We start from the raw sequence: 20,929 nt of genomic DNA, 5'->3' as shown, positions 1-20,929 counted from the left end.
GGCAGGTCCGTATACAAAAGAAGAGATGAATTTGATATTCATCAGATTAAAATAAAAGATCTATGTCTAAGACATAATTGCTTATACTATAAAAATGAAACAAAAAGGAAAAAAAAGAAAAAACAAAGAAAAGCATACAAGCCAGATAGTAAACAGAATGCGTCACTGTGACAACACTGTTGCAACTAAATACATTTAATTTACTGACATGATTGTGAAATACCTTCAATAATAATCATCCCTAAAAAACAGAATAATTATTTAAATTTTTAAAATAGTATTTCAGGCTTTTTCTCACAGGGAAACAGGAAACCTGGTATATTCAATGTTTATGAGACTCCAGGAAAACCCTCATGGTTGCTTCTTAAAATTCAAGTAATTTAAAAGTAAAATTGAATTTAAAACATTTAAATTTTTCTTACTGTTTTATTAAAAATGTTTGATTCTTTTACTTGACATTTTCTTAGGAAACAGAAATATAAAATTAAGGAAAAATTAAACAGTAACCTCCACAAACCTTTCTGAGTCCATCTAACTTTTGATTAACCAACCCACACTAATCTTACATAACTTCTCTCCACCATACAATCCCCCTAAAAGATAAATTATTTACTTTCAAATAAATGAGGATAAGAAAACCAAAGAGATATTTGATGACTTTTTTTCAAAGGGTGTTGGACAGACAAATATTCTAAAACGCATTCTTTCTCGGTTTCTAATATCCATCTAAATTTATACTTTGGAGGCACGAGTAATTGTAATGTCCAAAATATTACTACTATTAAAGCAATTATTAATTTTTAATGTTCAAATGTAAACTGAGTGCTTAAAATTGGTGAAATATTTTAACAATCAAGCCTGTTAAAATATTGTAAATTATAATCAATCATCTAAACACTACATACAATGGGTTTTTTAAAGTTTATGTTAATATAATACATAATAAATCATTTCAATAATTGACATTTATTTTTTTTCTCTCTGAACAAATTTCAGGCTCTGTATTTCAAGTTGAGCTTTGAAAACTGCTCTTTTTCAATAAAAGACCCCAAAAGAGTTTCCTAACATGTGTGCATTCTTTAACTGGAGAGAAAACAGAGAAAAATACAAGAATTCTATTATCCTTTACCACAAACTATTAGCATTTTTAAAGTCTGGTGTTTGAGAATCTTTCCCATTGCTATACTTTAGAAGCGAGAAATGGGGTGGGGGGAGAATTTTTCAAGTCACAGTTTATCTAGTAAGGTATATGCCAAACAGCAAAGCATTTAAACATTACTAAATTCTGAGCTCATCCTTGAAATGCTATAAAACACATAAATTTGGGGTTTGAAACAGTCGTTCACATTGACTGATTTTCTTACATACACAGGACATGCTAGGGACCAGGCTCCGTGGAATTATGCAAAAACGCCTGGAGTCTACCTTAACTACAAAGTGAGCTTTCACCAAAGGAGGATTTCATTTTAAAGTCTCAGCCCCATTTTATAATGTGAAGAATAACTGAGATCCTAACAATTCATATTTATGTCAAAATGCTGTCTTATTTAAAAAGCTTTGTTAATGATAATAAACAGTTAAAATAACTCTCCTAATGTGTCATTTAAGTGTTCGAAGATACTCCCAATATGGTTCTCAGAGAACTGGGAACTGCGTTCATTCGTGTTCAAAAGGATTTTGTTTACCTGCCAACCAAATGCCCATATATCTCATCATAAAAATCCTTAAATGAGGCCAACTATGTCAACTAATCACTAAGAATAATCTAAATCCCCAATTTTGCATCAAAAGTATTTATAAGTTATTATTCCCCAAAGGTTTTAAGAATGTGCCAATAAAAGTGCACAACGTTTTGTGTAACTCTTACTTACATGAACCATTAAAGTGCTAGTTATTATTCTCAATGCACAATTAGAAATACTCCAGAACATCAAAACTAAAGAATATCATTAACTTGCAGGAAATGTCCAAGCACAGCATAAATGAGTTTTTTAAAAAAAATCCTATGCCTTTATAAATTATGTTGCTGCACATATCACTATAAGCTACATAATATTTCAAAATATTCAGGAGAATACAAAGAATATTTTACGTATGTACTCGATGAGAAAGTTACAGGCCACCAATAAAAACAAACCTGAAAACCTGTTTCAAACACGGTAGGACTTTGAATCAGCATCTTCAACGTTGATGTGTTTGTAAGTAAGCCAAGTTTCAGAACTACGGAATGCTGATACTTCTGGAACTACTTCTTGCAAAGGTTCACCTATAAATTTCTACTGTTATCATCTCACAGCCAGGTACATGATTTGGTTATGATATGCCCACATGGATTAAAATAGATGTCTGGCATTTTCCTGATAAAGTTTTATAAAACTGCATACACATATATGGAGTTTATTCTTTCCATTCAGAGTACTTTTTATCACTGCTTTACCGTTCTTTCTTTAATGACCAATAAACTACCTAAGTTTTTCTTTTTAAAACTGGCTCTAAAGCTTTATAAATATTCCAGCAAGTTAAATAAATTGTAAATCAATTTTTAAAAGAAGAACTCATAAAATATATGGCTCTCATTCACTATTTAGTGTACATTTTTTTCACAAACTGTTACACTAAGTAACCGTTTCTCTTAGTGGTGTTTCCAGAAGAAGGCCTACTGAATGTATTCATCACACTGCCAACTATATTAAAAAAAAAAAAACTTCTTAATTGATAATAGCTTATGAACCAAGAGAATCCGACTTTGTTAAATACCTGACTATGTCCTGGGCCTGCATGGATATATAGGTATCCTCATATATGCACCACCCCAAAATATAAACTTCTCTACTGAGAGCTAACTGAAGAGGCTAATGTGTCTGTTAAGGTCCCTCCCCACTACTGCAGCACACTGGTATTATCAACCAGTTCTATGTGTTGCAAACTTTTGCCAGCTAGAACTTCAGCCTTTGAATCTCAGCATTTTCACTGTAGTCATAACTCATTCAAATTATCTTACACTTTGCATCTTATCCATATGCAATTGTGAACCTTGCCAAAAGTGGTTGGAAAAGTTTCATTCCATACTTCCACAAGTTACTAAAATAGGAACTTTGGAAGTTTGTTAGGAAAAAAATTTAAAACTTTTACAATAACTAAAAGCAACTGCTATCCATTATTAATGCTAGGCCTAAATCCCAGACCATTTTAACATAAAAGATGCATTTAAGAGTCTTCTGAGATCAAATAGCCAGTATGTTACTGTTAGATACTGCAGTAAGAAGAAATGTCATGTGGGAAATAAATCCAGAATCTAGAGAGAAGAAACTCTTGATACTTTTTAGCCTTCCAGAAAGTATTCCAGTTAAACCGTTATCTCCTGCTAAATGAAGGCAAGAAGTGGTAGCAGGTTTAAGGGAGTGGTGAATTAACATTTTTATATGAAGCATACAAACTTCATGTGGGTGATTAATGGTCAGATCGCAATGTACCAAAACAGTCTGAAGGCTCACACTTTTTTCTTTTTAAAAAAAAAATTTTTTTAGCGCAAAATCACTTTGACTTCTTGTCTTTTAGTCAAAGAAAATAAATAATATATTCAAAAGAGACCAGATTTGTTGCCGTGAAGTAGCAATATTTTGCCTAGGGGTGGTGCAGACAAGGGAGGGATGGGAAGACAGGGCATGGAAAGGCGGGGTTGCTGGGGGCAAGAGAGACCCACGCTCCGAGTTGAGTCGGAGGGGAAAAGTTGCCCCCGTCCTGCGCGCGGAGCGGCCCGAGTTGCGCGGCGGCGGCGGCGGCGGCGGGAGGCTGCGGTGGCGGGGAGGAGCCGCGTCCGGGCCGGGCCGCCGCTCGGGCTCGCGGCCGGGAGCCCAACTCCGCCGGGCGCGCCCCGGCCGGCAGCCCGCGGCCTCCGCCGCTCGCCGCCCTGCGCACCGTGGGCTCGTCCCGGCACCGAAACTTTCACTGGGGAAAGCGAGCCGGCGACGGGCGGCGAGGACGCAGGCTCCACACGGCCGGCGCGGGGGGACGCGCGGCCACACGGCCCCGAGCCGCGGAGCCCCGGGGCCGGCTCGCCGCCGCCGGCCCGCGTCCGAGGGGCGCTGTCCCGGCCGGGGCCCGGGGCGCTAGCCAGCGTTCCTCCCGCGGCCGGACCCCAAAGGCTGACAAACAATAAACAAAAGTAAGAGTTTCGGGAGGCTGCCGCGGCGCGGGCTCGGCGGGCGGGTCGTGGGCGAGGGGACCCGAGTTCTCCTGCAGCCGGGGGTGCAGCGGCCCCGAGCGTGCGGGCTGTGCGGGGACTCCGTCCGCGGCCCCCTCCACGGGCGCCGCGGAACTACAGAAACCGGCCTCGCGACTGCAGAAACGCTGAGTCCAGATTTCAGCGTGTCATGGGCTGCAACCCCGCTGAAACACGTGCGGGGCGTCCGAAAACACCGCCGTTCCGCAGTCAATCGCCCCGATATTAATTAACGCATTAATAAGAGGGCGCCATTAGCCATGTGCCCACACAAATGGCCGTACAAGAGGAATGCACCCGCATGGAAACAAAGTTACTTTCTTAAAGCTGTATTTCTCCGCCCCCCCTTCCACGAGCTCACGCGCACACACACAAACACGCGCAGACACGGGCACACCCCAGGACCCATGCCCCGGACCCCGCCAGCGCGGGGGTCCCGGGCACCCCCGGCCCGGCCGCAGGTCTGCCCCCGCCAACCCAACCCCCCCAGCCTCTCCGCATCCAAACAGCTGCTTACCTGGGTGAGACAGAGCGGAGAATACATCACTGCCGGGCGGTGGGGTGTGCGTGTGCGTCTGGGTGTGCGGTTTGGAGGTGTGCGTGAGTGCGGGTGAGAAAGGAGAAAGAGGGAGAGAGGAGGAGAGAGAGAGAAGGAGGGAGAAAAAAAAATCAAGCCTGCTTCTTGCGTTCACATTTCCAACTCGGCTCAACTGCAGCCAGCCAGCGCTATTGCCGCTCCATGAGCTGAACTTTAACCCCGCCTAGAGTTTCCCTACACTCCACTATACATGTCTACTGTACGCGGGCGTTAAAGGCATAGCGCACCCTTTCCCGCTCCCGCGCCCGCCGGCCCGGTGCCCGCGAGCTACCCGCGCGCCCGCCTCCGCCTCCGCTCTGCACCGCACCGCACGGCCGCCGCCCGCTCGCGCCGCCGCCGGGGCGGGGGGGGGGGGTGCGTGGGGGAGGGGGCGGCTGCGGCGCCGCGCGGCCAGCCGGGTCCCGAGCCTCCGCGGCCGCTCGCGCTCGCTCCTCGCTCGCTCCCTCTCTAGCTCCCTGGCTGGCTCGCTCGCTCGCTCGGCACCCCCGCCCCCCCGTCCCCGCTCAGCGCATTACTGGGTAACGCAGTGAGGAGCAGTTACAGTCTGTACTCCCGGGCAGCTATAGGCTGCCACAGGATGTGCTTAAGCAAACAAAACTACTTTTCCTCGTCCCCATCCCCCAATCCCCGCCGCAGACCTTCGCGGACCTCGGTGGAGGACTTGGGCAACTTTGCGAGGTTGCCCTGCACCCCTCGGTTCCCTGCGTGGGTACGAAGAGAACCGCGGAGAAGGTCAGGGGGCAAATTTGCATGTATGCAAATTTTTTAAAAAATCAGACCTCCTAGGTAACTTTTTTTTCCCTTCTGAAACGCGGTACGCCTCAGAGCATTGTAATCTCTCCAACGAAGCTTTCTGTGGGAATAGATCGTCGGCAGAGGTAATTATGCACAAAATTCTGCAAACTTTGTGCAGCTTCAGTCCTGTGGCCTCCTGAAGCGGGGGTGGTGGGGGAAATTTTCACAAGGAAGATTCACCGGATTTGGGGGCTGGGGGGGTTGTCTGGAGGAAGGGAGGCGGAGATTAATGAGCGTTCTCCCTCCCAGGACTATGAAACTAGTGGGTTTGAACACAGACGCCATAGAAAAAGTTCTATCACGTTCAGAAACAACAGTGGTTTAGCTGTGACATCTTTTTCTTTTTAGGAGGAGAAAAAAAATGCGAAAGGGCTGTCCCCTTAGGGAAGGGAGATATTCTGGTCCACAAACGCGTGCCCAGAACTGGACATAGGCTATCATTACCGTCCCTGTTCCTGGGACACCTCTGGAAGGGTGCCTTTTAAGAATCCCCTCTTTTTCCCTCCCCCAGGTAATAGTTCTTAAAATGGAAAAGAGCTTCCTGCAATTATTTTAGGTTTGCTAAAGTATTGTTTTGGCAGAAAAGGGGGGTGGTTTTTAGGGTTTGGCAAGTTGCCAATAAGCCTGCTTTTCCAGTTTTTTTTAACCTCATATTTTCTCTTTAGGTTCTCCTCACTGCTGGGGGGGAAAAAGTGTACCTCCTTCCTCCAAACCCCCATCCCATCACTTCATCCTCATCTCCCTCAGTCTAGTTTGCAGCCTGCTGCATTTTCTAAACCTTCTCAAAATTCCAAAAGGAAAGATGAGTGTATCACGTTGAAAGACTCTGGCACACAGACAGGGGAATCTGCACCTTGGTAGAGGTTACACAGCTAGAGAGCCTCTAAAAAGAGGAAATTCCTGTAGGAATGCCCACTCTGCAGGTGAGAGTGAGGTGGCATGTTAAGGCCACTCTCATTCAGACTCTCCCCCACGCACGCAACCCCCTCCCCTTTTTTTAAAGTAAGGGGCGAGAAATAGGCTACTGGAGAAAACAAAATAAAATCCTCTGAAATATTCTGCATCTTTCTACATTACTTTATGCTTGTTCTCCTGTTACTTTATTGCCAAAATAATTCCTGAATTCTCAAGAGACCATTTTCACACGCCCCGCTTCTAAATACCCTTGGACATCTCTGTTATTTATTATGGGGTGAGAGGAAGTAATGATTTAAACCTTAAATGAGAGAGCCCCATTTTTCCAAACTAAACAACAGCTTTTCCTTAGTTCTTGTTGGACTTTAGTAAAGGAGAAACGCCCTAAAAGCCAAGCCGAGTTAGAGACAACATCCCTGGCCACGAAAACCTTTGCTGGGATCTATAACTTCAACGCGCTCCAAGTTTCCTCGATAGAAGTTTCTGGCTGACAGTTCCAACATGTAACTGAGGCACAGTGAGAAGTTATTGTTCCGAGTGTGTACTCTTGGGAAGCTCTCTTCCAGAGCAGATTAAAATCTTTCTTTTGGTGTATTAAAAAATAGAATTCACATCTGCTTCTTCCCAAAACAGCAAAGATTCTTACTTTTAATTAAATCTTACGAAAAAGAAAAAGGATTTAAAGAAGGAAAGAAAAAAAAGGACTGGCACGTCGCCCTTGTTTAAAAAAAAAATGGGGGAAAGTAATTTAATGCTGATATTTCTACTTTAAAAACTTCTTTTGTTGCAGCAGTGGATGTGCCCGCGATTTCCAGCTTTTGCGGTTAGCAATATTATCTTAAGTAACTTTTGGCGCCCTTCGTAAGACTTTTGGATATGGGACGATTGTTTGCGCCCTCTAGGCAGGGGCTGGATCCAAGTTCAGCACCAAAGCCCTTCACATCCGCTCCAGCTTTCTCTCCTATCTCCGCCAGCTCCCGCTCCCTCCCCCGCGTGAGGAGGGGGGGTGGCGGGGAGGTGGGGGAAACACTACAAAGCACAGTTCCAACTACAGCCTTTGGAAACAGGACTGAGAAAAATACAGTAGAAGAGTTACAGTTACAGAGAGGCTTCTGGTAACTTTCTCTCCAACAGGCATAAATTTAAACACACACACAAAGAAACAGATGTTCCTCAAAGGGCAGTCTGGGGGTAAAAAACATTTCCAACTCTCTCCCCTCTTCCCAAGTTGAAAAAGTAAATCCTTGTCCAGAGTTCACAGAGATACTAAGACACTTGAAAGAGAGCAGGGATGGAGGGCATACAGAAGAAAGAAAAGGACAGTGGAGGAAACACAGGTGAACTACGAAAACTAGTTTACTGCAATCATATAAATGACCCATTGTTAGGAAGGATAAACCCCTTATTGGAAATAACCAGTCCAATCATTTATTTTGCAAGTGCTAGGAGGCTGCCTTGAAATGGGATTGTCTCTGCGCAAAGGAGGCTGCTGTCATGCTCTCTGCTATCCATATTCTTCCTGGCACAGAGCCCAGCCTTGCATTTGCTGTGTTTTATTTGCAGAAATGTTACCTTGCCAGTTTCAGTGAAATCCTCTTAGATATATAAATTACGTCAATAAGGTTTCACTTATATGTACATCTCAAATACCTCTCATTTCGGTGGTTACTTAATAGGAAAATCTTATTAATGTGATTTAGATTTTAATGCCCAAAGCAGTGAAGACAAAATTGGGGTTCATAAGTGACAATGCCATTTGCTATAGCTCTTCCCAAGACTAACTTTATCACTAGCATTTTATAACATTTTTCTTCTCTAGTTTTTTGACCTGCAGTCACATGGGTGCAGATTTTTCTTACATGCGTATCTTCCTAAATTGAATCATGTTGCTGAACTGAGCATCCAAGCAGATTCTTACATCAAATGCCCAGGCCAGATTTGATTAGAAGGCCTAAAGCCTTGGGAAATAGCTCGATGGGAATTTAATCCAAAGATGGGAAAGAGCCCATATTATTTTCCATTCACTTCCCAACAGAATTAGGTGTCTACACTGCTCAGAGGGAAGGAAGAGATGGATATATTTTAGTCAGAAGCTGCCAGCTACTGTCTCCAAGACAAGCTACTGCAGTTGGTTTCCACTGGATTGGTGTCAAAGACTTGTCCAAGAGGCCAGACTCCAGCTAAGAGTTAGCAAGTCAGCAATCTTCCACACACACCCTCTACAGGGGTTATTGTGGTAACAAGAAGAAATGTGAACTTGGCCAGTCTCAATATCCTATTCGCTACTGACCGTATATTTGAACAGCAGAATTCGAGAAAAGTCAAGAAAAACACTCTCGTTCTTCCCCTCTTCCTTTCAAATGTATAAAACAGCTGCCAGTCCACCTGTGAAACATTCTCTTTTCCTTAAAACTCTTGTTCAGAGTTCAAGAAGAGAGGCTTTGCCTATTCCTTCAAAGTACCTGAAAAGCCAAAGTTTCTAAGATAATCAGAGTGAGAAGTTTTGCAACGCTAAGTATGCAATACATTATTTCCCAAAGCTCACTACAGTCCCACAGTTTTTAAGCCACACATTTTTAAAAGTTGAACCTCACCTTCCACAACCGTTAACAACTTCCCGGATTTAAAAATAATAATTCATGCAAAGTTAAAAGATTCTCTAGCAGAATTTAAAAAAAAAAAACTTTTCCAAAAGGCAATGAAGAAAGCATACGATTCACGCGAAAAATAAAATAAAACCCAATTAGTTTTTTTTTTCTCTTGAACTTGAAAACACTTTCCTATTGTGCTTGCTAAATCCGGAAGAGCCTGTAGCTTTGACAGCTTGAACCACACCATCCCCTTCAGAGCGGCAGAGAACTTCAGATCTTCTCTGCCCCGCCCCCTCTGGCTATTGCGAACCATTGTACACCCAAGCTTCCTTATGATTGGATAAAGCTTTTGTCAATCTCCTATGTTGTCCCATTGATTAGCTGATCGAATCGTCAATTATTCTCCGGGTCCAGACGTTTCTTTTCGGGTTAGGTTGACTGCTAAGGCCAGACGTCTTTTTACAGAACAGAGCACGTACAGGATTTTTTTTCCCCTTTCTGGAACCGAGCAAGCGCTAGGAGGAAAAAAATCTGTCAAGCTCAGCAATTTTTTTCAAGTCTCGGGGAAAAAAAATAGGGAACCCGGTCCCTGATGCACACAGCAAAAAAAAAAAAAAAAAAAAAACCATCCATAAAGCTACATCTTTAAAACAAAACCATCACAATAGACATTTAGCCAGCAATCATTTCAATGCATATGCAAGCTAGAGAAATTTTAAAGTCTTAACCATTAAACAAAATCATTCTACCCTTATAGTTGTTTATAAAACGCATATCGTATAAACGTAAAATAGAAAGTTTAAGATGTACCACGTACCATTGCAATGTAAAAAGAGTACGTGAGAAACTTTAAACTGTTCAGACGAATTGCTTCATTTGTTGTCCCTTTTTTTGTGCATTAAAAAAAAAAGATATCTATATAAACTTGGAACCGTTGAAAACCCGGAAGAGATTTTTTTAAAAGCTGTTGGCCAATTGCAGGCTTCTTGGAGATTTTTTTTTTTTTTTTTCTACTCCAAATCAGGAGGCTTTTGCAATTTCAATGCGCGCTCTCTGACTTTCTCACTGTCTCTCTCTCCTCTTTTGAAAGCGATCCAACCCGGGCTGGCTGGTTCTCAGATTCTCTCTGGTTTTGCCTTGTGTGCTTTGGATTGTACGAGACTTTGCAGAAGTTGCAATCGATTCGCAGTCCCTCTCTCCTCTCCCTACCCCCTTGTTTATTTCCGCAATCGCTGCAATTTGCATAGTAACCACGCACGAGGCGCCGGTGGCTGCCTGCAGAGGGGGCCGGGAGGGGGCAGGGAAAAGGCCTTGCCCCTTTCTCCCCTCCTCCCGTTGCTCTCCCGGCCAGTCCCCTCCTCCCCCACGGCGTATGGCCAATAGGAGCCCCAGCATTCAGCGCAAGCTCCGGTCGGGACACCGTTCGGAAGAAAAGCCTCTGTGTTACTAGGCCCCGCTCGCAGGATGGTGTTTTTGGCGCAGTAGGAGTTCCCCCGCTCGCGTACCTCGAAGCCAGTACTAGGGAGACGTGAGGATATAGTACCTTTGCCTGCGGTTGTGCGGGTTTTGCACGTTTGAATCAAGTCTGCACACCTGCTTTCTCGGTTTCTTTTTCCATAGCCTCTCGTGAGTTATTAGGCTAGTTCATGATGGTTAGTGAGAGATTTAACCTTTATTTGCACTGGTGTAGATCAAGAGTTAAAAGATCCTCATTGGTTCATTAAATCAAGAGAGTGCAAAATGTCACAGAATTTGCAGTGAAATAAAGCTTCAACTCTAGGTTCAGAAAGAAAAAGGCATTGGCTCTACTGTCTGCAGATGGCTGAACATAAAATTGTTAGGTGGGCTCCTTCAAAATTAAAGCTGTTCCTTTAAAGCAGGAGATACAGTGAAATTCTAATTTAATTGCAAGCACCTAATTGTCAATATCCTTACAAAACCTGGGTTCCACAAAGTTTAATGCACCCCTCCATCTCACATTCCCCCAAAAGAAGAGCTGCTATAAGAGTTTCAACATTTAAAGGGGGGGGGGGGGATTCAAACAGTTATTTGAACATTAAGTCCTTCATCTCACTGATTCATTTTATTTTATTAATCCAGACTCTTTAAGATCATGTGCTCAGAATATTTCAATGTCAATGTTTTATGTGTTTATTTTAAACAACAAACTGGCTATTGGTGCAGTGGTAGTTTTGGGGGGGAGTATCTCTTTAAATGGAGAGCATCACAACGAGCTATTTCTGGTTGTTGTGTTTGTTTTTGTTTTTGTTTTTTTTAATGTGTTTGCTTTGCCTCAGTTAAGTAGCTTAGGACGTTTTTTGCTGAATAACTGAGTTAAGGGAAAATGTGTGCTTAGCTCACTTGATAAAAATTATCCAATAAGAAGTCAAGAGGAATAGGAAGCAACCTGGCAGTTGTGTGATTTTCTTAACTGTCCTTGGTGAAGCTACCTAATTAATTAATAACAGGACCCTGCATAGTTAAATTAGAGGTTAGAGAAACCTCCTATTTTGTTTTGAACCACATTTTTGGCTTTAGACTTGCACTTTACAACTAGCTAACTGATGCAGCATTACTGGGAGGTACAGTCCTGTGGCTATCCTTGGTGTTAGGCAAGCTTTGCTGTTCTGGTCTGCCTTTGGTAGATTCAGACAGTGTTTGGCTCTAGAAGGTCTGTGGCATTTAATCCTGGCCTCCTCCACTGAGCATACATTTCCACTTGGCAACTACTTTCACCCTAGAATTATACTTGGTGGGATGTAGTGGCTTAAGTAAAAAGAAAAAATAATTTTTTTAAGTAACCAAAAAAGTTCTAGGCCTAGTTCAGCTGGTGCTAGACTGTGTGACTTTGAGATTGTTACATAACACCAGTAAAACAGGACATCAACTGATTGTAAGAATGGAGATCTGTTTTGTCAAGAGCTAAGGGCCTTTGAAATACACAAGTCATATCAATTTGTATTGCACTGCTCTGTAAATGCCGTGGTCTGAGTAATAGCCAATGCTAAGCAAGCCAGCCCCTGTCAGTAGCTGGTAACAGTGAGTTTTGTGTACAATGTCTGTAGTTCATTAACTTAGTCTAATGTGGTAGGTTAGCACTATTTCCAGAGTGACCTTTTGTATATCCACCTTTGGAGTCCGACTTAGGTGCTAATGTTGGTCCTACTATGTGACTCCAGGCAGATTATTTAACCTCTGTTAACTTTAGATTCCTCATCTGAAAAATAGGACATTTGCAGATAATGTATGTAAATTACCTAGTACATTATGTGTGGTCAATATACGGTCACTATAATAATAATACTATCACTGTTTAATATGAACCAAGTTCTAGGCACATTGAGTGTGCTAAGAACTGGGAATGCAGAGAATAAGACATTATCCCTGCCTCCAAAAAGCTTTCAGTCCAATGGCAGAACAAGACACAAAGGTAATAAAAATGTAATGTGATTAAATGCTCTGTGCAACTTAGGTATGTATAAAAAGCAGTAGGACTACAGATGATAGAATGACTGATTTTGTCTGGATGTACTGCTAAAAAGCTAAAAAAAGAGGAAATTACATCTATGTTGGGCCAAAAGTATGCATTTGTCAGGTGGACTAGCAACGGGCAGGGCACCCCTGTCCGGGAAAGCAGGGTGATGTCAGTGTATGCAATGGGCCAGAGAATGGGGAGGGATTCAGTTGTGGCTAGTTGCTCTAGCTAGTATTAGCTGGTGTAACAGGTACTAGAGATGAAGATAGAAAGCAAGACTGAGGCAAGGTGGTGGACAGCCTTGTGAGTTGTTTAAACTTTTACTTGGGGGGCTGGGGAGATATAAAAGGTATTTAACCGAAAGATATACAAAGTAAGATTTGCAAATTAGAAAGATTATTCTAGCAATAGAGGTAAAGACAGCACTTAGAAAAAGGTGAGAGAAGATGAAGCCTTGAACTACAGCATAGCAGGAATGAATGAGCAAGGGAGAGAAAGGGAGGGAAGAGTAGAGGGTGGGAGGGAGGTGAGGAAGCCAGGGAGATGAACCATTGACATTCGTTTTCAGGGACTTTGATCAGCAGGGGCAATTTAGGAGTGCAGTTTTTCCAGACTCTCCCCAAAGTCAAAATATTCACATGGTGTATGATAAGATCTATTAGTGAAAGAGGCTCTTCTCACTCCCACAAACTGCCACTTCTATATCACTTAAACCTACCAATATTAAATAATTTTTAAATGGAGGTACTGGGGATTAAACCCAGGACCTCGCGTATGCTAAGCACACACTCTACCACTGAGCTATACCCTCCCCCCTTAATTTTAAAACAATAACAGTAACAATAACAATAGCTCACATAGATTGTCTGCTCTATATTGGCTCTTCCCACCCTTAGATTTGTATTCCAGTAACTTCAACCCCAACCTGCCACTGAAAATCAGCCGCACATCAAATAGGGTGATTTTGAGTTGTCAGCCCCATTGAGAGCCTCATGTTTCCACCTAGGCTGGCTTTATGCCTTGAAAATAGTAGGCTATTCCAGGAATTCTGCTTTGTTGATCCAAATAAAAACTTAATCTTCTTGCAGGGCATTGATAGGGAGACTAGAACATCAGAGTCTTATAGAATTAGAAACATAATTCAAAATTACAATTTTTTCTAGTAATTTTAAATTTCTGAATTAAGTGGAATGTTGAACACCCAGGGATATACTTCATATTTTCTTGATTTGCATGGGCAATCCTAGATCATCAGAGTGCTTTTTAGGCTAAGTAATCAACACTGGCATTTAGAGGACCAATATGGCAATATAAATGATAAATACTAGAAGTAAATTTAAATCTAGGACTTAGTGAGGCTCCCAAATAAGCAGGTTGTGGCAGACTATTGTCCCCCCTCAATCTGTTCTCTATTTGTTGATACATTGATGAATAGTTTAGAACCTGTATTTCTCAGGCTTCCCTGCAGATAGGTGTGGCACATGATTAAGTTCTCAGTAGAATAAGAGCAGTATTGCTGAGTCCAAAATCCATGTCACTTGCTTAAAAGAAATTTGTTGTCAACTTGTGGCCTTTCCAAAGGCTGCAATGAGGCCATGTTAGAGACCTAACTTCAGTGACGAAGACCAGGACAATGCGCTGGGAGACAAGGGAGCAGCAAGATGGGAGGAGCCTGGGTCCCTAAATGACCTCATGGAGTAGAGCTGCTTCTCCAGACTAGATCATATTTAAACTGTTGTGTTTTAGTGGGGGAGGGTATAGCTCAGTGGTAGAGTGTGTGCTTAGCATGCACATGGTCCTGAGTTCAATCCCCAGCACCTCCATTAAAAATAAATATATATATATATAAAGAGAGAAAGAAACCTAATTCCCCTCCCCCCCAAAAAACAAGGATAAAATACTGGGCTTTTTTTTTTAAAGAAAGAAAGAAAAATGTAGAAAGAATAAGAAAAAAAACCTGCTATGTTTTGTCTCCGATACAGCAGCCTATCTTTTACTATAACTAATGATCAAGATTATAAAACAGTTTCATGGTACTTTTGGATTTTTTTCTCTCTAAAATGTTATGGTTTTTCCCCAACTTTGTACAGATTACACTTGATTTTATTCTCAGCCCCCTTTTCCAGATTCTCCTCTCACCTAAACTCTCTCTGCTACCCCCTGCATCCCAACCTCACTAAATGACTCACTTTTCTCTTTACATTACTTTCTGAACAAACCATACGTGTTCATCCCTCTCTTCCCTTGTTTGTGTGCTGTTTTGCTGTTTTTTCCTAAAAACAATGAGGTTTTTTCAAGAACTGGTTTAAAGCTACTTTCCAACTCCCCTGGCAGAATCCATCAGTCCCCCGCGTGCTCCTTAGCATCCTCTGCTCCTCTCTAGGACAGCTCTCTTCACGTTGTATGTCTGCTGGACTATGAGCTCCTTCAAAGTGCAATGACTTCATTCCTCCTTGTATTCCTACAAGCACAGGGCCATAGTAGATCCTCAATCACTGTTGGGAAAATTCACGTGCAAATGGACAGATGAACAGATGGTTAGCTTCCCATTCTTGCCCTCTGCTGGAATACAGGGCCAGGAATGTGGCTGATACAAGACATGGCATTATCACTAGGTGGAAATTTGTAAGCAGAAAAATAGTAGGACATTGAGCTTGCTCGGGCAGGCCTTCCACACAGGGTCTCACTTTTAACTTTCCTTCTGAATAGGGTGGTCAGCCATTATCACTCTCATCACACAAATGAGATAACTAAGGTTCTATAGGGGTTACTCAAGGTCGTTCACTTAGTGAGCGGTTGAATAGAATTCAATTCATTTAGCATTCCTCCCCCAAGCTCCAGCTATGAGGTCTGACTTAGGGAAGAGTTCAAGCTTCAGTTTTTTTTAAGTACCATTTTAACGGTTAGTGGGCGGCTCTAATCGTAATCAAAGGCAAACACTTGGACCCATCCTGGTTGGTTTTTTTTTTTTTGAAAACAGCTTTATTGAGGTATTATAATTGATATACAAAGAACTGCACATATTTAATGCATACAATCTGATGAGTTTGGACATATGTAAGCTTATCCCTGGTACCCACAATCAAGGTAATAGACACATCCAACACCTCTCAGAGTTTCCTTGTGCCCTCCACACCCACTTTTTGTTTTGTTTTGTTTTTGTTTCTTTGTTGTTTTGAGGGTGGGGGAGAAGATAATTAGGTTTATTTATTTATTTATTGGAGGTACTGGGGATTGAACTCAGGACCTCATGCATGCTAAGCAAGCACTCTCCCACTGAGCTATACCCTCCCCACCCACCTTTTATTTGTGGTAAGAACATCTTAAAGGGTTCAATACTGTATTGTTAACTGTAGGCACCGTGTTGTATTGCAGATCTCTAGAATTTATTCATCTCGCATAGCTGAAACTCAACACCCACTGAATAACAACTCCTCATTCCCCCCACCCCTAGACCCATCCTTCTTGTCTTGGACCACAATCAACTGCAGAAATTCCTGAAGACCAAAGCTGATGTCACACAACTGAGCCGCTAGGGCAACCAGGCAGAGGAAATCCGTGTCATGAGTAAAGTGAAGTTAGCAAAGTGTGAGTTCCCAGTCCACAGAAAGAGGGCAGAAATGGAGCTCAGAAGTCTCCAAACGCCACATTTTACAGATGATAAAACTGCAACTAGTAGAATGAAGTAGCTAGCTCATGGCCACACAGCTGGTAAAGAATTAATCCCCAGTGCAGTGCCAGTTTCATTACATCATGCAAAGGATATTTTGCAGGAATGAGAAAGGAGTGAATAACTATCTCTGGTATCAAAGTTGAACAGAGGCCTGAGGAAGTGAAGAAATACTGTTAGAGAATCTGATCGGAGGAAGAAAATGTTTCATAATCTAAATTGGAGGGACGGCTAGAAAATCCAGGTTGGTACCTGGAAGATTTACCCAAACGTGTTCAGACAGTTCAAGGATAATTTTCAGGAAGAATAAATGAGGGTCGGGATGAGAGCAACAGTTTAGAACTGCAGCTTGATGTGAAAAGCTGGGAGCTGATCTGGGTCTCTGTTCTCTGTGCTTTGTGGCCTCGGGCTGTTGAACCTCTCCCTCCGGCTTCCTTCTCTGTAAAATGTCAATATCACCAGCCCAGCTTACTTCTTGGGGTGTTGGGAGCAGTCAATGAAATCATGAATGTGAAACTGTATGAAAAAGCAGGTTGCTGTTCTGTGAAGGCCTATACCACCCACAGTTGTTTATAACACAGCACAGAATAAAGAACATGCATATTTAGTGGCTGTATTTATCCTGCCTCTATTCAAAAACGTTTTAGAGTGGAGATGTGTGTGTGTGTGTATCTATATTTATCTCTATATCTATACACATGCACACACACTAGTTGTGTATGTGTGTGTGTGTGTGTGTGTGTGTGTGTATGAGAGAGGGAGAGACTATTAAGATAGAAATAAGGTAAACTCAAGGCCAAGATGTGTATCCGAAATACATGCAATGAGAGCCCATGTACTTCTCTAGAGTTGACTTGCAATTTTGACTTTGAGCTACCTTGCAATCAACTTAAAAAACAAAAGATAAAAACGTACAAAATACACACTATTCATGTAATTATAAAATTCAAATTCAAGAATGGTTGTTCAAAAGCAACACAGACATTCTGAGGCCTGCACAGTTTTAACACATAACCCCTCACCACCACGATCACCACCACTGCCACGTGCGCACACACACACAGACCAGGTTGTCATGAAGAGAACAATCTGCACTATGATGCACTGAACCATGTCCTCAGTCCCTGGGTGAGATTTCAGCCAGCAGGAGGACAGAGGGAGTGGGCAGGACGGCATCTTCTACAAGGACTGTTTTAGGAGCTCCCCGGCTATGGCTGGAGTGACCTGGGCTGGGGATCCTCGTGCCCTCAGTACTGCTGAGTTAGAGGGTCCTTGGTTTGACATCAGTGTCTATAGGCCCAGAACATCAGCAACAAACGAAGCAGAGAACCAGTTAAGGCTGAACCCTTTGACCCTGGGGTGTTTCGCACTCATTTTAATATTCCTAAGATCACATCCCACTCCCCAAAAACTAGTGTAGAGAGGAGGGAAACAGGAACTGGAAAACCCAGTAGGCACAGACCTTGAGTTCGGACTGTCCTTTCCAGCCCCATCCTTTAGATTTCCAGCCTCCCTTGAACTCTCTCTTTGATAAGGGGACTCAAAACGGGATCAACAAAGGGAACTCCAGCAAAGAATTTATAGAATTGGGGTTGCTGTTATTGTGTTGGATACTCAAGCAGTAACAAATGGGTGGCTTGCCTCAAAGCCCAGTTAATAGGCTAAGAATCAGGATTATGAGTCAACCAAGAAAATTACAGGAAAAAAATGCCTGGGTGGGTCATGGTAGGGAGATAAGGCACAATCTAACACTATACCGGTAGATCCCTTAGGGAAATGGCTTTTTTTTTAATTGTGGAAAAATATACATAACATTGACCATTTTAACCATTTTTAAATGTACAGTTCAGTGGCATTAAGTATATTCATGTTGTTGTGCAACTGCTATCACTATCCATCTCTAGACGTTGTTGTGCAACTGTTATCTCTATCCATCTCTAGGACTTTTTCATCATCCCTAACTGAAACTGTGTGTCCATTAAACAATAACTTCCCATTCCCTTCTCCCTCCAGACCCTAGCCACCACCATTTTACTTTCTGCTTCTGTGAATTTGACTACTCTAGGTACATTATATAAGTAGAATCATTCAGTATTTGTCCTTTTGTGAATGGCTTATTTTGCTCAGCATAATGTCTTCAGAATTCATTTATATTGTAGCATATACCAGATTTTCCTTCCTGATCCAGGCTGAATAATATTCCACTGTATGTATATACCACATTTTATTTATCCATTCATCCACTGATGGAAACTTGGGTGGCTTCACTTTTTTGCTGTTGTGAATAATGCTGCTATGAACATGGTGTACACAAATCTGAGTCCCTGCTTTCAATATTTTAGATATATGCCCAGAAGTAGAATTGCTGAATCATATAGTAATTCTATTTGTAATTTTTTGAGAAGGAAATAGTAATTTTAGTTTATCTTTGGAGAAAAAAAATAATTGAACAAATTCATTAATGACTTACTTCATTTACAGAATTGCTTTCATAAACACCAGGAATCTTGGATTCTAGTTTCAGTTCTCCTATTAACTGTGTAATCTTTAAAGCCACTTGAATTTACAGGACCATTCTCAGTTTGCTCCTGAAAAATGATGTCTTTGAACTAGTTGATTTCCAAGGTCCTTTGAAATTCTAAGGGTCTCTTATTCTGCATATTTTCCTTAGCATATGAGTACATCTATTCATCTCTTCATTCATTCAGTTTGGAAATGCTTTGTGAATGTTACAGCATGGTTGTGGTTGTTGTTGTTGTTCCCCTCAAAGATAAGTTATCCAATAGGAATGGGAGTCAGGAAGAGGCAGGCTATGGAAATAGCTGAAAGAAGAAATAAAATGGACTGCAAGCTAGTGGGAGAGCAGCTACCAAGAGGAGGGTGAAAGGGTAAATGTGGTCAGAACACTTCGGGCCTAGTGACCAACTTTTAAGATTTTAGACTTTATCCTGACATGAATGGCAAGCCAGCCACTGAGGGCTTAAAGAAGGTAGTAACAAGATCAGTTTTTGTTTAGAAAAATCACTCTGACAACAATGTAGAGAACGGATTTCAGGGGTTCAAAGCAAGTTACCCATTCTTCCTCTGCTCCATTATCTCATTTTTTTTTCCTTTTGCTTTGAAAGTGGGAAAATTAGTCAAGGTGTCCCAGAGCCTAACTGGAACAAAAGACAATTAGATCAAGCTTATTTCACCTTGGTAAATAATGCTGTACTGTACTTCTCCTTATACTGAAAAATATGTGGCAACCATTTCCCCTTAACTGTGAAAACGACTCACTATGGTTGGGAATGTATTAAGCTCTTCAGTTCATTAGTTTGCCAATTAATTCTTTAGAACCATGACATTAAGTAATTTTAAAAGAAGTTCTGATAGGAGATTATTATCCCTTTATCTGCAATGTTAAAAAAATTAAATATCATGTATTAATATAATACCTTATATTTTATGAGAAAACTTAAGAAAATCCATATTTAATTAAGTGGGAGTTTTCCTCAATTGAGATGCAAATAGTTTAGTTCTGACTTTATATAATAGTCTTTATATAAATAATATAGTATTATAAAATCATAAAAATACACACTGATGCTGTTTTCCTTTTTAATATACCTCATATTTTCTTTACTATGAAAGTTGTAAGTTGTGCTGCATCAGCAGATTGTATATCTATGAAAACAATGAATGATCCCTGAAGGCCATTATTTTTAATGGGTGAAGAAAAGAAGTTGGTTTCTATCTTAGATCACACGAATGCAGAAACGAGTTGTTTGGGAAAATACTCTGAGTTTTAGTATGAAAGAATAATGCCTCGGTTTACTGCAGATATTAAGATGCATTCTATCACTCATGCTTTGTTTAGTAAAATAATGCTGGAAAGAATGACATTTGCCTTCAATAAATTTTGGCAGTTTGGCATGGTTTTTTACTTTGTGTTTACCAAGGAAAGAAAACCAAAATGAGAGCAAGGAGAACCAATTATAAAGAGTGCTTTAGTCTGGCGAGGATGCTTAAAATGGCCAGCTTGTTGCAAGCAGGGCCAGGCTGAGAGCCGAAAAATTAAAGTTTGTATGGCACACGGTACGTTTTTGGTATACTGAAAAAAGAAGTGCTCTCTCAAGAAAGAAGCCAAAGAATGGTAAGTGTTTCTGGTTTTAACATTATTCCTATTAGTTTGCTAGCCTTCCCAAGAGCTATAAAGTTGACAATAAATCAAATATATTTTAATTTGTCATGAAATAGCAGATAGAAACAAAATTTTCCCAACTGATTTTCTGCCAAAGTATTTCTACTAGCCCTTTCCACTTCCAAAATTTACACTCACTGTCAAAAATTAAGAAAAAAAATGGAACTAGCAAATAAATTCAAGTCTGGAAAACATTTACTGGATGCTGCAGTAGCTGGCACTACATTACATTCTGGGGATATGGGACAAGTAAGTGATGATCTGATCTCAAAGAGGCAGGTGACTCTAGGCAAGGCTGGTTTACCTTATTTGCCAGAAGGCCAGAGCAGAATACCTTCTGCAGGTCAGTAAATACATATGACACGTGACATTGTAGCAAATGAAGAGGCACATCCTACCTCACTGCTCTGCCTCCAAATCCATGTCTTATGTTAGTATGACTAACTTTTGAAAGTCTCTATTTGAATATCAGATTGCAGT

The 20,929-nt window shown here is 41.6% G+C and overlaps 1 protein-coding gene across 5 annotated transcripts in view; it reads right to left on the bottom strand.

Annotated features, from left to right (window-relative positions):
• Nucleotides 1–5,280, bottom strand: part of NFIA (nuclear factor I A) — a 340,770-nt gene extending 335,490 nt beyond the window's left edge. For 2 of the 5 annotated variants that reach the window (XM_032494424.1, XM_032494425.1), the window contains exon 1: nucleotides 4,740–5,268. In XM_032494424.1, the coding sequence (XP_032350315.1) occupies nucleotides 4,740–4,766 (27 nt within the window). In that variant the 5' untranslated portion in view covers nucleotides 4,767–5,268. Of the gene's footprint in view, nucleotides 1–4,739 lie in introns of all 5 variants that reach the window. The other 3 variants (XM_032494426.1, XM_032494423.1, XM_032494422.1) reach the window with 3 other exon arrangements.
• Nucleotides 5,281–20,929: the final 15,649 nt, after the last annotated feature.

This window comes from Camelus ferus, chromosome 13 (genome assembly GCF_009834535.1).
Source record: "Camelus ferus isolate YT-003-E chromosome 13, BCGSAC_Cfer_1.0, whole genome shotgun sequence".
NCBI classification, from domain to species: domain Eukaryota; kingdom Metazoa; phylum Chordata; class Mammalia; order Artiodactyla; family Camelidae; genus Camelus; species Camelus ferus.
This window is presented reverse-complemented; position numbering and strand designations above follow the sequence as displayed.